The sequence below is a fragment of the Lichenostomus cassidix genome, chromosome 7 (assembly GCF_008360975.1).
Source record: "Lichenostomus cassidix isolate B80296 chromosome 7, HeHo_3.0, whole genome shotgun sequence".
NCBI lineage: Eukaryota > Metazoa > Chordata > Aves > Passeriformes > Meliphagidae > Lichenostomus > Lichenostomus cassidix.
Window position 1 is genome coordinate 5,026,376 of NC_139488.1, and position 19,854 is coordinate 5,046,229.

The window sequence follows — 19,854 nt, forward strand, 5'->3', positions numbered from 1 at the left end:
AGGTTTCCTACCATAGCACAAAAATACCAACAATTAATCTGAAAAATGTCACTTTTTGGTAAAAATAGTATGATAGTGCATCTCTCTCTTAGGCTACACAACAATGTGCCAGTAAAATCCTGTTCCACAGGCTTGGTGAGCTTGCTCATTTATTCTCCTACTATGCAAATCACTACCTTAGCCTTCAGCAAAAGCAGATGGGTAATCAGGCTAAGTCTCCCCACTCGCACCAAACTTTATAAAGTAACATTTGAAAAGATATATACTAAAGATACTTGGTCCACTATCACTGCATCTTGTCCATTTTTAACTTACCCAAAGCTAGCAAGAATGAAGCCATCTTAGAGAGGCTGCTTGTTCCAACTAACTGAACACTTTGCTTCTACAGGATGAAATTAAGAGTTAATATTTGAATTATTGCTGTATTTGTCCATCCAAGAGCACTGGAAAAATCAAGACTAATACTGTAATTTCTTGCAATTTTCATTTATACAAGCAAAAATTATTTTACTATAAGAGCAGTGAAGAGCTTCCAGGAAAAGGAAGATTCTCTGCTGGCATCACTGGGAAGAATGCACAGCTAAAGATATAAAGTAAGCAGAGATCAAATTTTCAAAACATAATGTATTAAAGAGCCCTGCAGAGAGGAGAGGGTAAGAGGGAGGCCTAAGAGGGAACTCCACACTCTTTGTACATTATCAAGTCCTTCTGCAGCTATTGAACTGGGCCTGGAAAAAAGAAAGGAACAAATGATGGCAGCCAAGTTCAAAGCACTAGAAGAAAGGAAAAGGGGTATGACAAGGCAGAAAATCCAAACAGTGGAGGTTTGGCTCTGGCCCGATTACTGATTATCCAGTCCTCACTCAAATTCCCAGTTCAATGTTACCATTCTCTACTGTCATATCCAATCCCAGAACATGTTAGCTGCTGCACACACTTTTGTCTTCAAGATCCAAAACTAAGTGTTCACACCTTCCAGATCAGTGGGACTGAACAAGAGTCTACCCAACGTAATTTATTACCCAGAATAAGGTATCAGAAATTCAAGAAATGAAAAATAATAATGATAACAAAAGGCATCACAGACATGCACCTTGTTTGACAGTCTTCCATGTTTCTGTAACATTTTGCTCTACTCAAGGAAGTAAATCCCAGCTCATAAGTTTCCACTTGCAGCCTATGAAACCTTTTTTAGGGCACTATCACTTTCCATTCAAGGAAGCACAAAACAGCAGCAAAGAATACAAAAGCATAGAAGACACTTGTTATAAATTCAATGAAACCAAATACAAGCTAGGATTTGGATTCAATTCAGAGAATCCAAACTAAACCATCTCAGTGAAAACACCCACAAGCAAGACACACTCTCATTAGACACTCTAACAGACTGGTAAGCAGAACACCTACACGGCATTAGCTAGAACTTTAATATCTCAAAATAATAGTTTGCTTTAAGCAGCAATTCAGGAGGTGTTTCACAAGCAGACCAGCACTCCTAATGTAAAAGGAGGTGCACTGAGCTGAAAAGGCACAGGAATAGCAACCTCTTGGTATTTTGAGAAACTGTGAGCAATGAAGTTATAAACAGCTTTTTCAACTAGCCCACATGAACACATTACATTTTCACATACCTCATTTAAACCAATTACAGCAAGATCCAACCAAATTAGCCAATTAAAATTTGGACATACTTTGCTCACAGCTGTTATACCCATAGTATAAAGCAGGAGTTTTAACTCCATAGTATCAAGAAAGATACTTATTGTGGAGCAGAAGGCAAGAGTTTTACTTGAGGTGGTAGAAAGGAAGCTTAAGACTATCACTCACTGTAAATGCTGCTTATTTTATTATGTTATTTCTGAATGTTTTTCCACCCCAGCTCTACCCACATTCAAAATCACCCTCTGCCATGCATCTGATGTTATCCATCACTCAGAAGTGTCATCATTGCAGCATGCCAGCTTGCCTACAGATATAATTATTTCCTCAGTTTTATCTGTAATTGGCATGCAGAGGTTGACTGAGGAAGCCAATTACTGACTGTTAAATTTTACTTCATTACAATAATTTATTACTGTTTAATACTTGCTACTATTTAACACTTGGTTTTAATTTCACACAGAGCATTTGGTTGGATCAGTGAAAAGTAACTCATTCTACTTACTATTTCCATATATCTACACAGTTTTACGGTTCCTAAGCAAAATCTTAACATGTCCACCAATTCTTCATCACTGCCGATTTAGAACTTAAGAATACAAAACAATCTACAGAAGTGAGACTCTTAAATCACAGTGTGTTCTGCCTAATTTTCCTGTTAATTGAGAATGTGCTCTGCAGCCTCTTCTGTCTTTTTCTGTTCACCAAGCCCTCTGTTGGGTTGTTTAACACTGTTTGGGCAATGATCTGGCTTCCCACAGATTCAGCTACACAGTGCAGCAGAACACAGCCCAATCCATTTTACATGGCACTGACAGAGCAAGAGTTGGCACATGACTGGTTTGTAGGTGGCAGGTGATGAGGTGTAACATGAAAAGTTAAATTTCCAGAACTCAAATCTACAAGCATGCAAGCAGATTTTTAAGACAGAAAGTTGTTGAAATACATGATTTAGTAGTCCTGGGGATGATTAAATCATAGAGTAAGAACTCAACAAATCTAAAATGCCAACATTCATCAGTCTGCAAAAACTTGATGGATAATGAACCTTATGAATCCTATCAGGAATGCTGCGATCAAATTGTTAATGATAAAAAATTTCTGCAGGCTCAAAGCCTTTGGGACTCCCACACACTATTCAGAGCCATGCTGAAACTGTGTCAATTAAGCAAATTCCAAGTTAGAACTGGGTTAATGGAACATATGTCAGGAAACTGAAACAAGCAGTTAGCTTCATGTTTTAAGCAAATTTTGTCTTTTTGCCAGAGCATCATTCTTTGTGCTCAGAGGCAGACAGCCCATTCATTTTTTTAGAACGCTAAAGCTAGATTCCTGTCAGCTTAATGCTAAACTAGGCAGAAGTGATAAAAAAAATAAAAATCAGGTAATCTGGTATTTCTTAGAAAATGTGGTATCAAGCAAGTAGGACAAACCATAGGATTTGCTGACTCATTAAACCACTGCTTAAGGCGATTAGGGAAAACCTGGCTGAACAAGGAGAAAAATCTTTAAGCAGCTGAAAATTTAAACTTCATTTAACAAGTATGGCAGACAAAGTGCTGTAGCTATCTAAGCTACATACAAGCTACATAAGCTCAGTACTTGAATATTTGTGCAAACAGCCTTTTGAGAGTTGAGAAGGAAAAAATTTAAAGTAACACTCCCACTGTCAGTAGAAACGAACGAAGGCAGAGTAAATCAAAGGTGATGAGAGATTAAACAAGAGACACAAATCCAAAGACATGACTTTTTAGTAGACAAAGTGCATTGACAGGGTATTTCTTTTAATTGTAAACCCTCAGTCAAAATCCATACCTCACTTGGTCTCAGAATCTTTAACTAAGCTGAGTTAGAGGACAGGGTATTTTGAACAGAAAACTGGGACAGTCCTTTCCAGAAAAAAGGTGTAAGGAGGAGAAGCTGTGGCAGGTGAGGCTAGAGATTGCTGCTGACTGTCACAGTCATTCCAAAAATCCAAACTGCTTCTTTGCAAGGAACAAGCCATTTTAAAGAGATGAGTTTGGTTCTGCTTGGCCTACAGAGATTATAAATTTGCTAAGGGAAAACCTACACCTGTTCTTAAAAAAAAAACCAACCCAAACCCAAATAAAAAGCAAAACCACAATAAAGAAACCTTTGCTAGAATCCCCATGATGAAACACCAGATAACATTCTGACTGTTCAACAGTATCCCAGTTTACAGTGTCTCATTACTGGTTCCACTTACCTCCTCGGTTTTCTTCTCATTTTCCCTTATCTTAACCAAAATCTGTTAAGCTACAGAAAACTGGGGGATTATAGAACACCAAAGCTCAATGGCAGCATAACAGCCCTAACCCCAAGTTATTTCAGTGTCCTAGTATAAAAATAAATTTAAAAACAGTTTGGCATTTAGGTTTTGGCTGTGGAAGATGAGGTCTGAAAATAACCAACTTCAGAAGTAATAGTTTATAATAAGAAAGTCAGCACTTTGAAGAAGCAGAGGGGGTGAGGGGGTGTGTGGAAGTGGGGTGAGGCACAGTGTGAATGCAAAACACAGCAAATTAAAGCATGACAGGGATGACTACTGAGCATTTTTATCTAATGAAAGCAGCCAGTTTGCTTTTAGCAATAACTTTACTCATTTCTAAAGCTATCTTAAAGTCTCAGATGCAGTTGTCAAACTGAAGTTTGCTGACAAAAATGTTACCATTAAACATTACACATAAAACTATTAAAAATATATATTTCAGGCTCTTCCCTTGCTCTGCACTTCTCTGTGACAGCCATTTCCCACTGCTGGTTAGATGCCATATCAAACACTATTATAATTCATCCAGTCTATTTAGTGAGAACTTTTCCATTTTATATTTTCACAGATTTGGCACAAAGGAGTAACTTCCATGCAGTTTCTCACCTTGAATTAGTGGTATGTACCGTGCTAACAGCTTTGCCCTCTTCTTTTCATATCCTTTCTGAGTGATGTCTCCTAAAAAAAAAGAAAAAATAAATACATGTTGTTTGGAAATTATACATTCAGATCTCTGCTTCAAGCACACAGCAACATATTGGTGAAAGGGTTTAACAAAGCAAACTATGCAGGGAAAAACACAACAACAAAAAAGACATTAAATACATACATATGGATTCAGCCTACCTCTGGCCAGGTAGAACCTCTTTTACTCAGTCAGATTTTACATAGAAAAGTTCTTACTTTGTATTTTAAAATCTTTCTCAAGTACTTTCCTTAATCCATAAGGGTTGGGGTTTAATTTTTTGCTTAATATTCTCCATTTCCTCAATTATCCACCCCATCCCTGTATCAGAGAACACCAACAGACACAAAATCACTTCATTCTACCATTCCCAACTTCCAGCAAAGTGAATATGCATCATTTAAAGGTATTGACACTCTGCCAAAACAAGCAACGAGAGTTCAAAGGCATTGTTCAAAACAGGTAAGAAAAACAAATGCACATCCTGGAGTGCTTCAATCATTGCAGGGATTTCAAACTACAATCCACCAGTTTTTCTTTATAAACCCATGTAAATATTAAATATAAAATCCAGACACAAGGCAGAAATCACCATTTTTCTTGAGCAGAAAAAATTTAACAGAAGAAATACATAGAAATATAATTTATATAAAAAATTATTATATCAAAAAGAGAATGAGATCAAACCAGAACAAAGCACCACAACTGCCCAAGCAGTCTGCCTGGGAATAGATGGTCAAAATGACAAACTACACTTTTTAAGAAAAAAAAGGAAAAGGCTATCAGAAGAGAGGCATAATTTCCAGTTATGGAGGAAAAAAAAAAAACCAAAAAAACCCAAATACAACAGACAAGAAGCACCAGCACAAAGAACAGTTTTTCTTAAACCAGAAGTAATTTGGAAGACTAAAGCTCAGCACATTCTTTAAGGATCAAAACTGTACCTTACACAAACGTGGCGTACTGTAAGCTCAGTGAAGACACCAATTTTCCCAGCTCCATAAATGCTCCACATAATCTTTGTCCCAACCCTCTGTGCAGCTCAGCCCCTGCCAGGTACCACCCAACTGCACAGGTAAGCCATAGAAGCACTGATCAAAAAGCAGGGTTGCAGAGAGTCCCATTAAACCAGAGTACTTCACACTCTGGCGCCTTGCTGCACTTGGAAATTCTTTGATTTTGCTGGAATGCTGACTTGAAGGACTTTCCTTGAACGAGGTTAAGCAAAGGACGAAGTCAAAAGCATCTGTCGCCTTCTGCAGCACTGTGGCAGGTTGGGCTGTGCTGCCCAGCCAAGCTGGGCTTTGTTCCTCTCTCCAAAGCCTGGGGGAGGGCTCTTCCTGACAACTGCTTCCCCCCATCGTCCCCAGAGGGATTAACCCATCATATGGGGTTTTTGTGATCCCTCATTTCTTCCAAAAAGAGTCGCTTTGCCACATCTGGTACACCGGGGCCACAGCTGCTGTCATTTAGCCTCACTTTCTCCTGAGTTACTGGATTACACAAAAGCAATCTGAGGTTCCTCGGCCTCAGCAAAGCAGCTGGGAAGCCTGCATAAAGCCAGACACTGGGCTAAGCTGTTAGAGCTCTGCTGGGAAGAGATCTTTACTTGAAATATCTAAAGTACTGTAAAATATATATCGTAAAATGTGGCAGAGGTGCAAAGAAAATTAATCCAGACAGAGATGGAAGTGTTAGCATTTCTTAAAATGATCTATAAAAAGTATATTCTTCATTAGAGCACACAAAGAAGAATAAACATTCATGCAGTTATTCTGATTGTGCCTAGGCATGGTTCTATTCCACCATGTTAGCACGAGACCTAACAGAATCTTAATGCCAAATTCACTAAACAGAGCTGAGGATGGACCTGTGAGAGCATGGCACTTGCTGAAGAGAGGGAAATGGCTCCTGGTCCCCAATTTGCAAAGGTCAGAGCAGAGACATTTCTAAATTAGCTAGCTGTGCATTAAACGTGGATGAACCTAATAAGCTGGATCAGCTGTGCAAGATGAAACATTTAAGAACTGCACTGTTTGGCCACTGGTGAGCACAGGCACAATCACAGGTTCATCACCCTGACAAATCACTGCAGGAATCTTTGCCAGTTCCTTCAGGATCAAGTCAAGGGTACAAACTCTGGCTTCTGCCTGCAGAGGTGGTTCCTGGGTGGTTTGGAAAGGCAAGCAAGTTGCCAGTCTAAAACATAACTCACATGTCCTCTGTGGAAGTATTTACAGTATATCCTCCAGGTTTCTGGGATAGGCTGTCACTGTATTTTAAAAGTTGGTGGAGGTGGAAGAATTAATTCAGCAGACATCATTGTTAATTCTACATCTTAAACAACCTTGTCAAAAAAGTCCCTGAAGATTAACCAAAGACCAAAATACAAATCCTTTAAGAGAAACTATAGAAACACTGGAAAAGATGGGAGAAAGTTACGAAAAAATGGCAGAAATTAAACAGCCTAAAGAAAACTGGAAGTAGTTTGGGACATACTTTTTCCATATGCCACCAAAAGATTCTGCCTGTGGTAGTTCACAATCATTTTTATTTAACCCTCAAGCTTTAATCACCACCTAAATCTAGGAACCAGAACAGCTCTTCCAAACCTACTACCAGTATCCATTCCAAGGCACAGTTAGTTCTTACATGTTCTCCCAGACACTACACTTGTGTAGATCAGGATAAAGCCTGATCTACTGGCAATAAATCTACTGATCAACTGGCAATAAAGGAACTGAAATATGAAAATCATGACTTACAGTCAAAGAAAGTTTTGGTGCTCCAAACTATGCAGCAGCCAACACTTGCTGCCATCCCTGAGATATGGGCTCTGGTAGGTCTGCCTACCACATCTGGTAGGTCAACTGATACCTTAATTTAGTTTGCATATGATAAGCTAAGTGAAGTGTGAAAACATCTTGATTGGAATCTTTCATATTCCCGGAATCTCTTTAAAATGGAAATGACATCTGATCATTCCATATGGTGATGCATTTGACTAAGCCATTAGAAATTCTATTTCAAAGACCCTATTTGAAACATCCTGAGAGCATCACGATGCCTTTGAAGAAGTATCAGGAGTTTAGCATGACTTCACTGAAAATGTATGTTACTGGTAATTCTTAATTTGCAGCAGGACTTGAATCCCTTTGAGGGAATTTAAGTTATCAAAGTACAAAACTTGTCTGATGCAAAAGTGGTAGCATGGTGATATACAACGATATAAATGTAGAATTTCATTAAACCTTTGCACATACAACAGAATCATTGGAACATCAAGTTCTAGACACTATGCAAATACTGACGAGTTAATTATGTGTATCTTAATGATAGAAAGGGAAAGAATTTGACCAATATGTTAATAGCAGAAGAAGCGGTCTTCCACTTTGTTCACAATTACACAGTGGGACTACCTATTTTACAATACCATTCATTGCCTAATAAATTACAGAAGGAATTATCAAAATAAATAAATTTAGTTTGATCAAGCCATTAGGAGTTTTGCAATTGGCAAAGCAATGCGAGGCAACGTTTAGAATTAGAAAATTTGAGATGAGAATTAGCAAATTCTATTCTGACATATTTACATATCACCTTTACACCCTGGAGTTTCAAAGCAGTTGCAGGACAAAGGCACCGCTCAGATTTCACAACTTTAAAAAGCCAAGATAGGTGAATCCTGCAGTTCAGAAAGGATGTGCAAAGTCAGTGCATTGCAGGTTATTCTGTTCCATCCAACCCACACTTGTGAACTGTGTGTGTATGTTGGAAGAAGAGAGAGCAGCTCCTTCTTAACTCTGGAACTGCCTGGCTTAAACACTTATTTGCTTCACCTGCCAGGAGTTAGCATTTGACAGCACAAAAGAAGGTTAAATAACCAGATCACAAAAGCAGACTTAGCAGCAGTTTCTAGGCTCAGTTAAGCCAAATTAATGAATTGCTCTTCCACTGGTGCAGTAAATCCTTAATCTTAGTCCTCAGGGGAGACAGAAAAAGCTCCAACTCCATCAGTTCCCTTCTATGCTGCTGGGGCTTAGTGCAGAACACAGACACAGACTGACAGATGCCAGCTCTGGGTACACCTGTGGGTGAACAACATCTATCACACCAGGTACAGCCTGCAATTCTCATTATGATGGCCATCAGCAATGCTGCCATCCCCTTAAAAAAGCTGAGGAAAGCTACGTGCATGGGGTGCAATGAATGGGAATCCTCTGGTGCATAGAGAATGTACTGTCTGCTTCCACAGAAGCCAACAAAAGAAGTTGGGAAAAAAACAAACTAGGAGTGGTCAGGCAGATCAACAGACAGGATCTTTTAAAATTCAAGCCAAATTATTCTCTGACACAGTTACTTGGGTAAGATTCCAAAATTAAAAGCTTTATAAAGAATGCTGTATACATGCAATGTGTTCCCCATCACAAAAATGCTATTTCAAAACAACCAAAATCTCAGTGTACTACAGAAATGAAAACACTCAAGAGTTTCTGTTTGTCACTTCCAAGATGCATCAAGGATAAAATATCAAAGTAGAATAACTGTCTGACATGTAGTAACCAACCATTATAATGAATGAGGCCAGAAATAATTGCCTGAACCAAGTAATTGATGGTATCCCCAAAGGATCCCATGAAAACTGCCTCCAAAGATGCAAATCTAGAAACAACCAGGTATGGGGGAATCATAAAGAAAAGCCTTTCTAAAGTACATTTTCTTTTCCTTTCACATCCTTCACAGACTTACTATATAAAGCATAGTGATTAATGAACACATTGAAGATATTTCAGACTATTAAACTGGTATGAAGCTTTATTTTTACGGTATGTTTTTGGATGTCAGCAACATTGATTTTTTTTTTCCTATCCCTCCACCAATATGCAAGAAATTACTCAATCAGCTACAGATATTTTACAGACAACAGAGCATTTTATACTTACTGCTTGAAAAAAACTCATGTTCAAACTTTGGTAGCAACCACAAAGATCACAGCAAAAGTGCCATTTAAAGCATGATGCACCACACTAAAGACTGAAGCAGCCTGATTCAAAAATTCATGACCATGGAAATATCCAACTCATTTATGAGACCATAAAAATCATTTAAAACCCTACCAGCAAACCCCAAAACACCCAAACAGCAGCAAAACATGCAAAATTCACAGAGTATGTTAAAAACACACAAAGAGAAGGCCTGTAACCTGCACAGTGTCTACTCCATACACAAGTTATTTCAATTTGTAAACTAAGAAACGCTTTCAATGGATTTTTAAGTCTTGGTTTCAGGTTCAATTAGTTTCCTGACACATCATTACGATGCCCTCACATGCACTGTAAAATCATCCTTTTAGAGAAAAGATTTACAGTTAATCTTGAAATAACTGGGGTGACTGGGGGTGGCTACTGGGCAAAATTTTATGGTGAATGCAGACACATTGATTTCTTAAAATAAAATGTTGGCATATTAAAAAATTAATCTGTATTCATGTTAAAGCTACATAAATAACATAGTACAAGATAATTTTATCAAGAAATCAGACCTCACTAATATATTGGATGCACTAAAGTCATCTGACATGATCACAAAGAGTCAGATGAATGATTCACAGATCCTGGCTGAACTACAAATGATAAACTGAAAGAAAAAAAGAAAAGAAACCAGCTGAATTATTGACAGAAGGAGGCAGCAAAGCAAGCCAGCTGGTGCACACAAACATCCTCTCACGGCAGGAGAAAAAAACCATCAATCCCTATTAGGACCAGAACAATTCAGTGCTTGCACACTTGGGAAGCCCCAGCCCACCCAGGCCCCTGTGGTGGCTTAACTTATTCACAATTTATTTCCAGTTCCAACACTACTTATTACGTGTATTTTCTGATGAACTGGAGCTCTCCCTGAAGAGCAAAACCAAAATGTTGGCAATAAAATGTTGAGCAGGGAGGTTGGACCAGATGACCTGCTGTGGTCCCTTCCAACCTGGCCCATTCTGTGATTCTGGGGTTTCTGCCAACTGCACCTTTTCCCTCGTTTATCTGGTTTAAAAGAGCAAAGGAAAGCCAGGTTTCATGCAGTCTCAGATGCTCAAGGCCCCAAGCAGCACCTGTGTGAGGCTGAATGTAACATGCTGTTCCCAGGTTGCTGCCAAGGCAGGGGCTCACCAGCAGTATTTTCTATGAAGTAAGGTTTGTTAAAACCTTATTTGTGAAATGCATCTTTATCACAACAAAGTGTTGAACACAGGAATCGTTTTTAAATCGGTTGCTTAAGAACAAAGCATGTAGGGAGAAAAAGTGAACCAACTCCAGTACAAACCAAACATGTTTCCAGAATGTCCCATGCAGTGAGTGATGCCCATAATCAAAAGCCTGAAAAATATTCATTCACAGTAAAATATCCTTAGTTACCAACATTAACTGATCTGGAAGAGACAGGTTGGCAGTACCTTCATTCACTCATTCAGCCTTACCACCTCTGCCTAATCTTTGCAATTGCTGCTTCCCAAAATATGCATATGGATATGGATTCAGTCCTGCATCTTTTGATCCTGCAACCATGTATTTGATGGCATTGCCTCTAAAGGTCCTTACCAAGCTACTTGGTTATTTACCTTTACTAAGCCCACTGTAAGATAAAAAGTATTCAATTGGCAACCATATGAGAAATATAAAGTGGACCAAAAATTGGACCAAACCTGAGAAAACTACTGAAAATCCTGCCATTTGGGAGGTGGTCACATTTATAGAATCACAGAATGGTTGGGATAGAACTGCAAAGCTCATCTAATTTCACTGCTCTTGTATGGTCAGGCACACCTTCCACTAAACCAGGTAATTAATTGTAATTTATGGTTATTATATAATGAGTGTTATAATACCAAAAATATTATTAAAATATTATAATTTTAATTATGATTTAATTAATACAACTTATAATTCAGTTGTTAAAGCCATATCATTACCATGCTTTTCAAATAATTCACCATGACTTCTAATCTTTCCAGCTTCTTACTATCACATGACTAACTCCAATACCTCTGCTTTTCCCAGGATTCCCCCATGGGAGTAATTCAGAGAAGATTTTGGTCCGTACAAAAAAGCTGGATTCTCAAGTCTTCCCTATTCACACAGACCTACCTCCTCCTGGTTCTAGGATATTCTCATCTATTATCTGCCAAATTATACCTCTCTTTTTTTGGTGTCCAATTTCTTACCTCTTTTGAGTCAGGGAAACAGACAGGAGACAGAAAAATACCAATGAATTACTCAGAAAATCTGTATTTGGACAACCATAAATGTCAGTCAGGCAACTCACTTCAGAGGTTTTCCTTCTCTCATGTGCTCTCTCCACGGCCACACCTCAGAGATTCATCGAGGGCTCACCTCAAATCTGGTGTGCAGCTTTGGTGCTGTCATTGATGCCAGAGCTGTTGAAAGGTCACCTAAATGAGCTGAGGTCACCTAGTGTCCATCATGAGGGTGGCTGAGGAGGGTGCAGCAGGAGAGCTGTGAGAAGCACAGGCAGGGAGGCAAAGGCTGTGGATTCATGAGGCAGGATTGCAACGGCAAGAGAGGGACCTGCTCCCTTTTGGATGCTCCCAAAACAAGGACACATCCTGCACCAGGCCCCTCCAAAACCCACGACACAACAAAGCCTCAATTAAACAAAAAGTTTCAACAAAACTTAGTTTCAAGGAAGCAACATTACACCAAAGTTTTCCCACTTGACACCTAACAGTACTGCTTTCCTCAAGCTCTTCCATTACAAGCAGCTTTTTCCACCACAGCTCCTTAACACTGAGCACTATTAAGTAATTACTAATCACTTAATCGCTTGGAATCTCTTTATTAAAATAAAAAGATTGCAAGCAATTCCCTTAAAACAATATTCATCTATGAACTTTGGAAAGTTCACATATTTGATGCCTTAACAGTGAAGCCCAGTACAAAAAATCCACCAATGCAACGCTATCCAGTACCAACTCTGAGTGTCCAGAATGCAAGCTTAGACAAATTATTACAACACTTACAAATACAGGAATACAAAAATATCAGATTGAAGCTTATCCTTTCAGTCCAGCAAAGACCCATGCGTGCAAGAACCGGGAAAATCTACATGACAATGTTTATTTTTTAACAAGACCTGTGACTCATCCAGTGCACTGAAGAGACATTGTTCAGTGAACAGAACATTGAATTTGTTATCTCTTTTAATTCTCTCACTACGAGAGAAAAGGCTTCAGAATGCAAGAGCTCATGAACAGGAAGGCCATGGATGAAGGCACAGATTGGTGACACTTGTGAAGGAGAAGTCACCACCTGTTCCAACTTTTTCATCCTAAACCAGAAAATCTGTACTTCTTTATACTTGAAACAGTCTTATTCAGACATGTCACAATCTGGAAAGTCACCTAATCCTACATTCAGATTTAGTCTGACTGTGGATTTATTTCAAATTACCTCCAAGATCACCAGCAGCACCTCTTGCTGGTGTTGAGACCTGATGAAGCAGCAACAACCTGTTGGATGCTTGGGACTGGATGCAGGACAGAAAGCAGGACCACCCAAGAACTTCAAAACAAAACCAAACAAAAAAAAAAAAATACCCAAGAAATAACAAACCCAAGAAGAGATGCCACTGTTTGCATGGAAGTCAGCACCTTCAAAGATCTGCTTTCACCTTGTATAAGCTGCATGAAAATAGTTTCAAGATACATGCAGAGTCGTACAAGCTACTGATAAGCTGCTTTTTACTCAATCTCTTGCATTTACACTGAGGCAATTGGAATATAAAAGCCTCCACCAAGAAACTCATTAGCAATGAAACTGTCCTTGTTCAAAGCAATAGGTTTTGACACTTGTTTCCAAAAGCCTCAGCACCACTGACATTATCTTCCCAAATGCTGTTGCTAAAGAACCACTTTCTCAGACGATTAAAAGGTTTTGTTAAACAGCAGCACACTAATTTGCACTGGTTCATTATTTATTATTAAAAAATTAATTAAACATCAAAATGGCCAGAGCCACTTCAGAAAACCTTTGAGTTTCAAAGGATTATGCTAAAGGGCTGCTTGCTTTTTCCATCTCTTATGGCAATGACTGTTTCAATTACTAGGACTTAGACAATTTCTGCGATAAATGGAATACACCAGCATTTTTTTAAATTGACACCCATGTTTAAATTGTTTGAATAATTGGTTTAAACATTCATGATACAAAGCCTTTCCTGTTCAGGCATCTACATTACTTTAGACTGGCATAAGGAACTCCCTACATTGCTAATACAGAGAATGCAGATACTCTTAGAGTTAAGGATCTCAAACAGCTATAATCAGTCCCTTCATTTTAACTGATGAGCAGAAGACACTTTAATGGCCTTGCTGCATTCCATAAACAGCTGTGGAATTTTAAATCAATTAAATTACTGTTAATCTAATATGTAGAAGCTGCTGATATAACCAGTGCAAATGCTGTTTCACTTCTGCCCATTCATCTGCACTAGGTTTCTCAAGCTCCCCAGTCTTCTCTCTCTCCAGTTTTGATTAAGACCAGGAAAAGCATTTCACTTCTCTACCATGACTTTTATTAATTCATGAGCATTTTGAATTTCATTCCTGGAAAAATTAAGACTCTCCAGCTGTCTGGTAAGAGAGCTCTAAACCCAATTATTTTATATATATATATATATATATATATATATATATATATACACACACACATCTGTATGTATTTGAACACTTTTGCACGCAGCTCCTTTCCCATGAAAACTGTCTTGGCATACCATTATTAACAGCTCTATTTTTCAGCCAAAATTCTGCAATTTTAAACTTTCCAATACCTCCAAACTGCAGAGCCTTTCTGATTTTTTTATGTTTTCTTAGGATGTGCCTTGGTCTTATGAAAACAACTGAATCCCAGTAATCCTATATTCTCTACAGCTGCATGGCTAAATCCTCCAGTGCTTCAGAAATTAGACATTCCCCCAGAAATTTAGCTTCTCTCAGGATCAAAAGCATTCTAGTTTTCCATAATTGTCTTGACAACCTTTCCAGTGTACATGACTTAACCCATAAACCATGGGTTTAAAACACTCCAAACCTGACACAAGTGATAATAATTTCAAATCCTTATAACCAATTGACTGATTTATTCATACATTTAGAAAGTAATTTTAGTTCACAAATTCTGAAAGACATTTAAGAATTTAAAATTTGAAAGCTTTTACAGTTGCTACAGATGCTTCTCCCAAAGATTCTAAAAAGCTCTCAGAAGAATAAAGACTGAAAACAACAAATTCTCAAGAAATCTCAAGAAATTCTACTCGTGTCAGCCTAATGCAACAGGCCTAAAAAACTCTGCAAGTCACTACAGTTGGAACAGAAGAACAAAAAAGTAATTTCAAAGTCAATATTCTGCATGCACATTTTCCTTAAGATCACCTTTCGTAAGCACAAAAAAAACTCACTACAAAAGCCACCAGTAAAGGCCCTTCCTACAGAAGCTGAAAATCAGCAATGTTACTATTAACATGGTGTCAAGATCCAGTAAGATTTACTGAAAAATCAAAACAAGGTTAAAGGCATCAATGCGACATTCTCCTGTCAAATTATAGATTCCATGTTTATGCCTCACTTTCAATAGCCCTCAGTCAAGGAGCTGCTGCTCAGAACCTCTGCTAATAAACTCACATATTCAAGACACTCCAGAAGTGTCATGTGAAACCCCAGACATCAGAAACTTTCTTGAAACACCTAAAAAACCTGGAAGATGAGTCTCAAAGGTGTAACACCAATTCCTGTAAAGTTGGCAACTGGATTTCCTTTAAACTTAAGTTTTCCTTAGTCACAAAATACAACCCACTGGCATTTAGCATGAAACACCAATGGTTTAATTCCACTAAACACTATTACCTCACTGTTATTCAAAATGCCTACAAACTGACAAAGTTGCAAAAGTCTCTACACTGTCATTAGGTTTATCATCTGCAGGTAGTATGTTGAAGTTTTGTGGCTCGTAGTTTCCCTTATAAAAGGGCATTGAGAACCTATTTCATGTGATGGACACAATTTTGATAACATCAGTACTGCATGAGTCACCAATCTATCCCACAGTCCCCTTCAATCCCCCCCAGGGAATTATCTCATAGCAATTCAGAACCTCTCTTTATTTTGCAGTGTCAAAACATTGCTTGTTTGAACACAGCAACGCTGCCTCTTGTCATGAGTCAATTTATTGGGCTTCCCAAACTGCACCAGCTGCACCAACACATGACTGAAACCCTTCAGAGCAGAGCTCCAAGTCAAGTACAAACTATGAGTCTATGAGTTCACTGCTTACAAATATTCACTAAAAAAAGGAAAAGCCTCCAAAAAACCTCATGGGTTATCTCTAGTGCTGAATACTTTGGGCAGAAATGCATAAAACCAATTAAAGGCTCTTTCCACAGTGAGGAAAAATCTATCTGTTTGTAGCACAATAGTGGCCAAAAGGGCCTAACCCCAAAAGGGAACAACCCAAATAAATGGTAAAAGCAACTCTGATGCAAGAGCTTGCCCATGGAAGATGCAGTGAGGTGCTGCAGGGCACACAAAACAGGTAATGATCACAAGAACAAGTTGTCAGTTACTTGCTATTCAGAAGTTCTGTATGTTTAAAAGGATTTTTCTTTGTTTTCCCTCTGGATGCAGGCCAGGGAACACTGGTCCTGCCAGGAGGAAGGATCAGCAATATAGCAGTTGTGTAAGTACACAGTCAGCCACTATATTTGTAAAATCTGATTTATATGGCTTCCATTTTAAACAGAAATACAAGACTCTATTTATTTCTTATTACTATCTATAATTTTCTAGTTTCACTAAGCATTCTGCTTCTCCTCTGTCTCAAACCAGCTCGTAATCACCTTCATGATCCCAACTGCCCTGCTACAACTTTGCAACACAGACTTATCTCACCATTTAAGACCCATACAACTTGCTAGGACAAAAACATATACAAGGATTTATGCACAGACATTTTATAATTTAAAATATTATTGATAATCTTAACAGTAGTTTAAGATTAGAATATCAAGCCACAGCTACAAGCAAATACAGAATATGTATGTCAAGGAAGGTTTTTGTAGTTTTGTGGGCGCTGTACCACATGTTACTTGAGGTAACTTGTAACAATGAAGTAAAAATCAATTATGAATCAATTTCACTGGAAAAGGGCAATAACCATAGTGGTATCTTCTGCAGATCTGCATCCCATGGTCTCTGGAGGAGCCCCTGCCCCCCATAAACACCTCTGTTACAGGTATTCCCAGCCCCTGAAGTTCCTTCCAATTAGCAGAATCTAAGCATTCTGAAAGACACCTGAAAACACTGTTTGCTAGGAAGGGAAGAGTCTCATTTGCTAATGGTCAGTCTCAGGCACTGATAAATTGATGTCCTATGCAAATCAAATCACATCAAATCAAATAAAATCAAGTCAGTATCTGCTAAAACTCAAATCTGAAGAAAACTACGACTGCATTTATTTAGGCAATAGTTGCTGATACATCTAATCCTGGCTTCACAACTGTGAAAAGTCTAGAATCAGAGATATAATTTGTTCCAACCACTAAGTTCATCAGAAGAGAGCTTCCTATTTAAAAATACCCATTTCTTTAACACATTCCTTCATCTGTAGCACGATCACACTGGTTGATTACTATAAGTAATGCTTTTAAACAGACTGGTTTATTGAATTATTCATGAAAAGTAACCCAAACCCTCTCTAACAAGGAGGCTGTAGATGGAAAGTGAGCACAGGGACAACAACACCTTTGCACTATTGCTCAAACTGACATGTCCAGCTACGGTTCTGGATCTGACCACCACAGAATATATTGTTCCTCAGTTTCCCAAACTGCTCAAGGCAGACAAACACACAGTAAATACACAACACACAAATCCACATCAGCCAAACTATTCCTGACCTCACTGGTGTTTCTGTGTACACAGTCAAGTGTAGCCCAGAAGTCAACTGAGACCATGCAGAGTCAAACTGGGAAGACCTCCAGAGCAAAGCTCTTAACATACTTGCACTAAACCAAGGGGCTGGGCTGGAGAGGACAAGATCTCTAGCTCCTGCCAGGAGTGATTCTGGGGTCATCTGCTTGACTGGTAAGAAGTTTCAAGGTCATGCATTTTACTACACACACATCTAACCCAAGGGCAGTAGAAAAAAGGTAAAGAGCAACAATGAGCATCCCCAAGTACAACCATTTTAATTACTACAACGTGTACTACCCAACCTCAGCTAGCTGGTTTATAAAGTTTAAGCTTCTAAGTGATTGTTACTTAGCAAAAAAAAAGTGATTGTTAATTAGCAAAAAAAAAAAAAAAATAGAAAAGATGCTCAAACCCAAATGGTGCTTTCTTCAAATACTGTTTCTGAAAGAACATGAAGGGAAAAATCCTCACTGAGCTGCCATCTCTGAAAACAGTGAATATTCTTTGCAAGCTGAAGTTAACTCCCACCAAATACATATTATATACAAACATCTGAACGAGAAACTTTGGTCATTTTGTTAGACAACACATAATTGCCAACAAACATTTTGCCCCAATGGTCACAATGCCTTTTCCTCACCCTGCCAACCCATGTGCTTCAACAACATGGCCTGTCTGACATCCTTTCTTTGCATCCACACATTCTGGTACTTTCTTAACATTTCTTACTCCTTATAATGTAAGGCAGAAATCTCATAGTGTGGCACTTTGACAGAATTCTGCCTTAATAAACAGGCAGCTGGTATAGATGGAGCTGAAGCCCTTCTAGGTATATCCAAACCACCTCCCAACACAGGTTTTCATTTCTCCATAAGCAAATAACTTTTCAAACACTGTTTGATAAAATGCTGAGTTGGCTGGTATTTCCCCTGTAACTGATGAATCCCAGATCTGTGGGACAAAAACATATTCATTATGATTTATGGGAGCTGTCATATTTCAAGTTCTGGGAAAAAATGGTGCTACAATCATCAAGTCCAATATTTTATTCTAGGCTGGATCCAGGACAGATTGAAGGAACAGCCGTACAGATACAGGCAGACATTGGAAAGATTTATTTTGGGTATGAATTCATATTGCAGCTAAGCTGAAGTACTGGAACCATCTTTCCTCTGTCTGCCCTCAACACAATCCAGCTCTGAGGCCATCTGGTTATAAGTTGGAAAAAGGGAGAAAAAAATAAAATTGAGTCACAGTGAATGATAACAAAAAAACAGAAAAAATTATGATTTGCATCTGTCTTCATCATAATCACATCAGCTATCAGTATATTTGCAGTGTCCATAAAGAGCAAATCCTACAAGAGGCAAATTTTTGTCAGACACCGCTGGCATTCAGCAGAACACTGAATGGAAAGTCCCTGCTAGTTGAGGGATGAGGTACAACTGGATTCACCAGCTTATAGAATTCTCTTCAAGTCCTTACACGGATGTACAGAGAGATAATCAAATAGAAATGTCTTGACCTTTAAAAGGTAACAATAGACACAGACGATTAAGATCTGCTTCTTTCTTCACTGAATTGTGAATTGCAGACACCCGCTACAAGGCACAAGCTGCCACACAGGAAAACAACAACAAAAACCCACAGTTCAAAAATCTTTGTGTCCTGTTGAGCACAGCTGGGGAAACAACAGCTTGAGAAAGAAGAAAGGTTGTAATAAACCAGTAAGAAAGTGACAGATATTATTACCATTTGGAGGCTTTAATGATTCAGTCACACATTTCAGTTTGGTCCCCTGAATTCTGCATTGCAGAACTGCTTTGTTTGACCTCTGCACAGGAAAATCATACACTCCATTTTACTGCACATCACAGTGGGTTAACAGTTGGATTCCATGAACTCAGAGGTCTTTTCCAGCCTGAATGATTGTATGATCTTTGAATCTGCAACCATCACTTCAAAAAACTCAGGCGAACGCACCAAGTTTATGTTTCCTCGAGAGCTACAAACCTTGTGCCAAGAAACTGTCAAACACTTTGATACTTATTCCAAGGTAAATAGAAGAGTTCTTAATAACCAAATGACTGTCATGTAATCAGAGAGACTGGCATGTTTTGCCTCTCCATTTGCATACAGGTATATTAAAGTCTGTCTTTTAGTAACAGAACTGGGGGATGCATCTGTAACTCAGCTGTATGAAATGTCATCAAGCAGACACCTCCTTTAGTCCAAGAGATGCCACAG

General features: G+C 38.6%; 1 protein-coding gene across 4 annotated transcripts in view; it reads right to left on the bottom strand.

Moving 5' to 3' along the window:
* DIP2A (DIP2 acetate--CoA ligase A) overlaps nucleotides 1-19,854 on the bottom strand; it is a 74,115-nt gene that overhangs the window by 48,263 nt on the left and 5,998 nt on the right. For all 4 annotated transcript variants that reach the window (XM_085065932.1, XM_085065930.1, XM_085065931.1 and 1 more), the window contains exon 2: nucleotides 4,556-4,627. In XM_085065932.1, coding sequence (XP_084922058.1) covers nucleotides 4,556-4,627 — 72 coding nt within the window. The remainder of the gene's footprint in view (nucleotides 1-4,555; nucleotides 4,628-19,854) is intronic.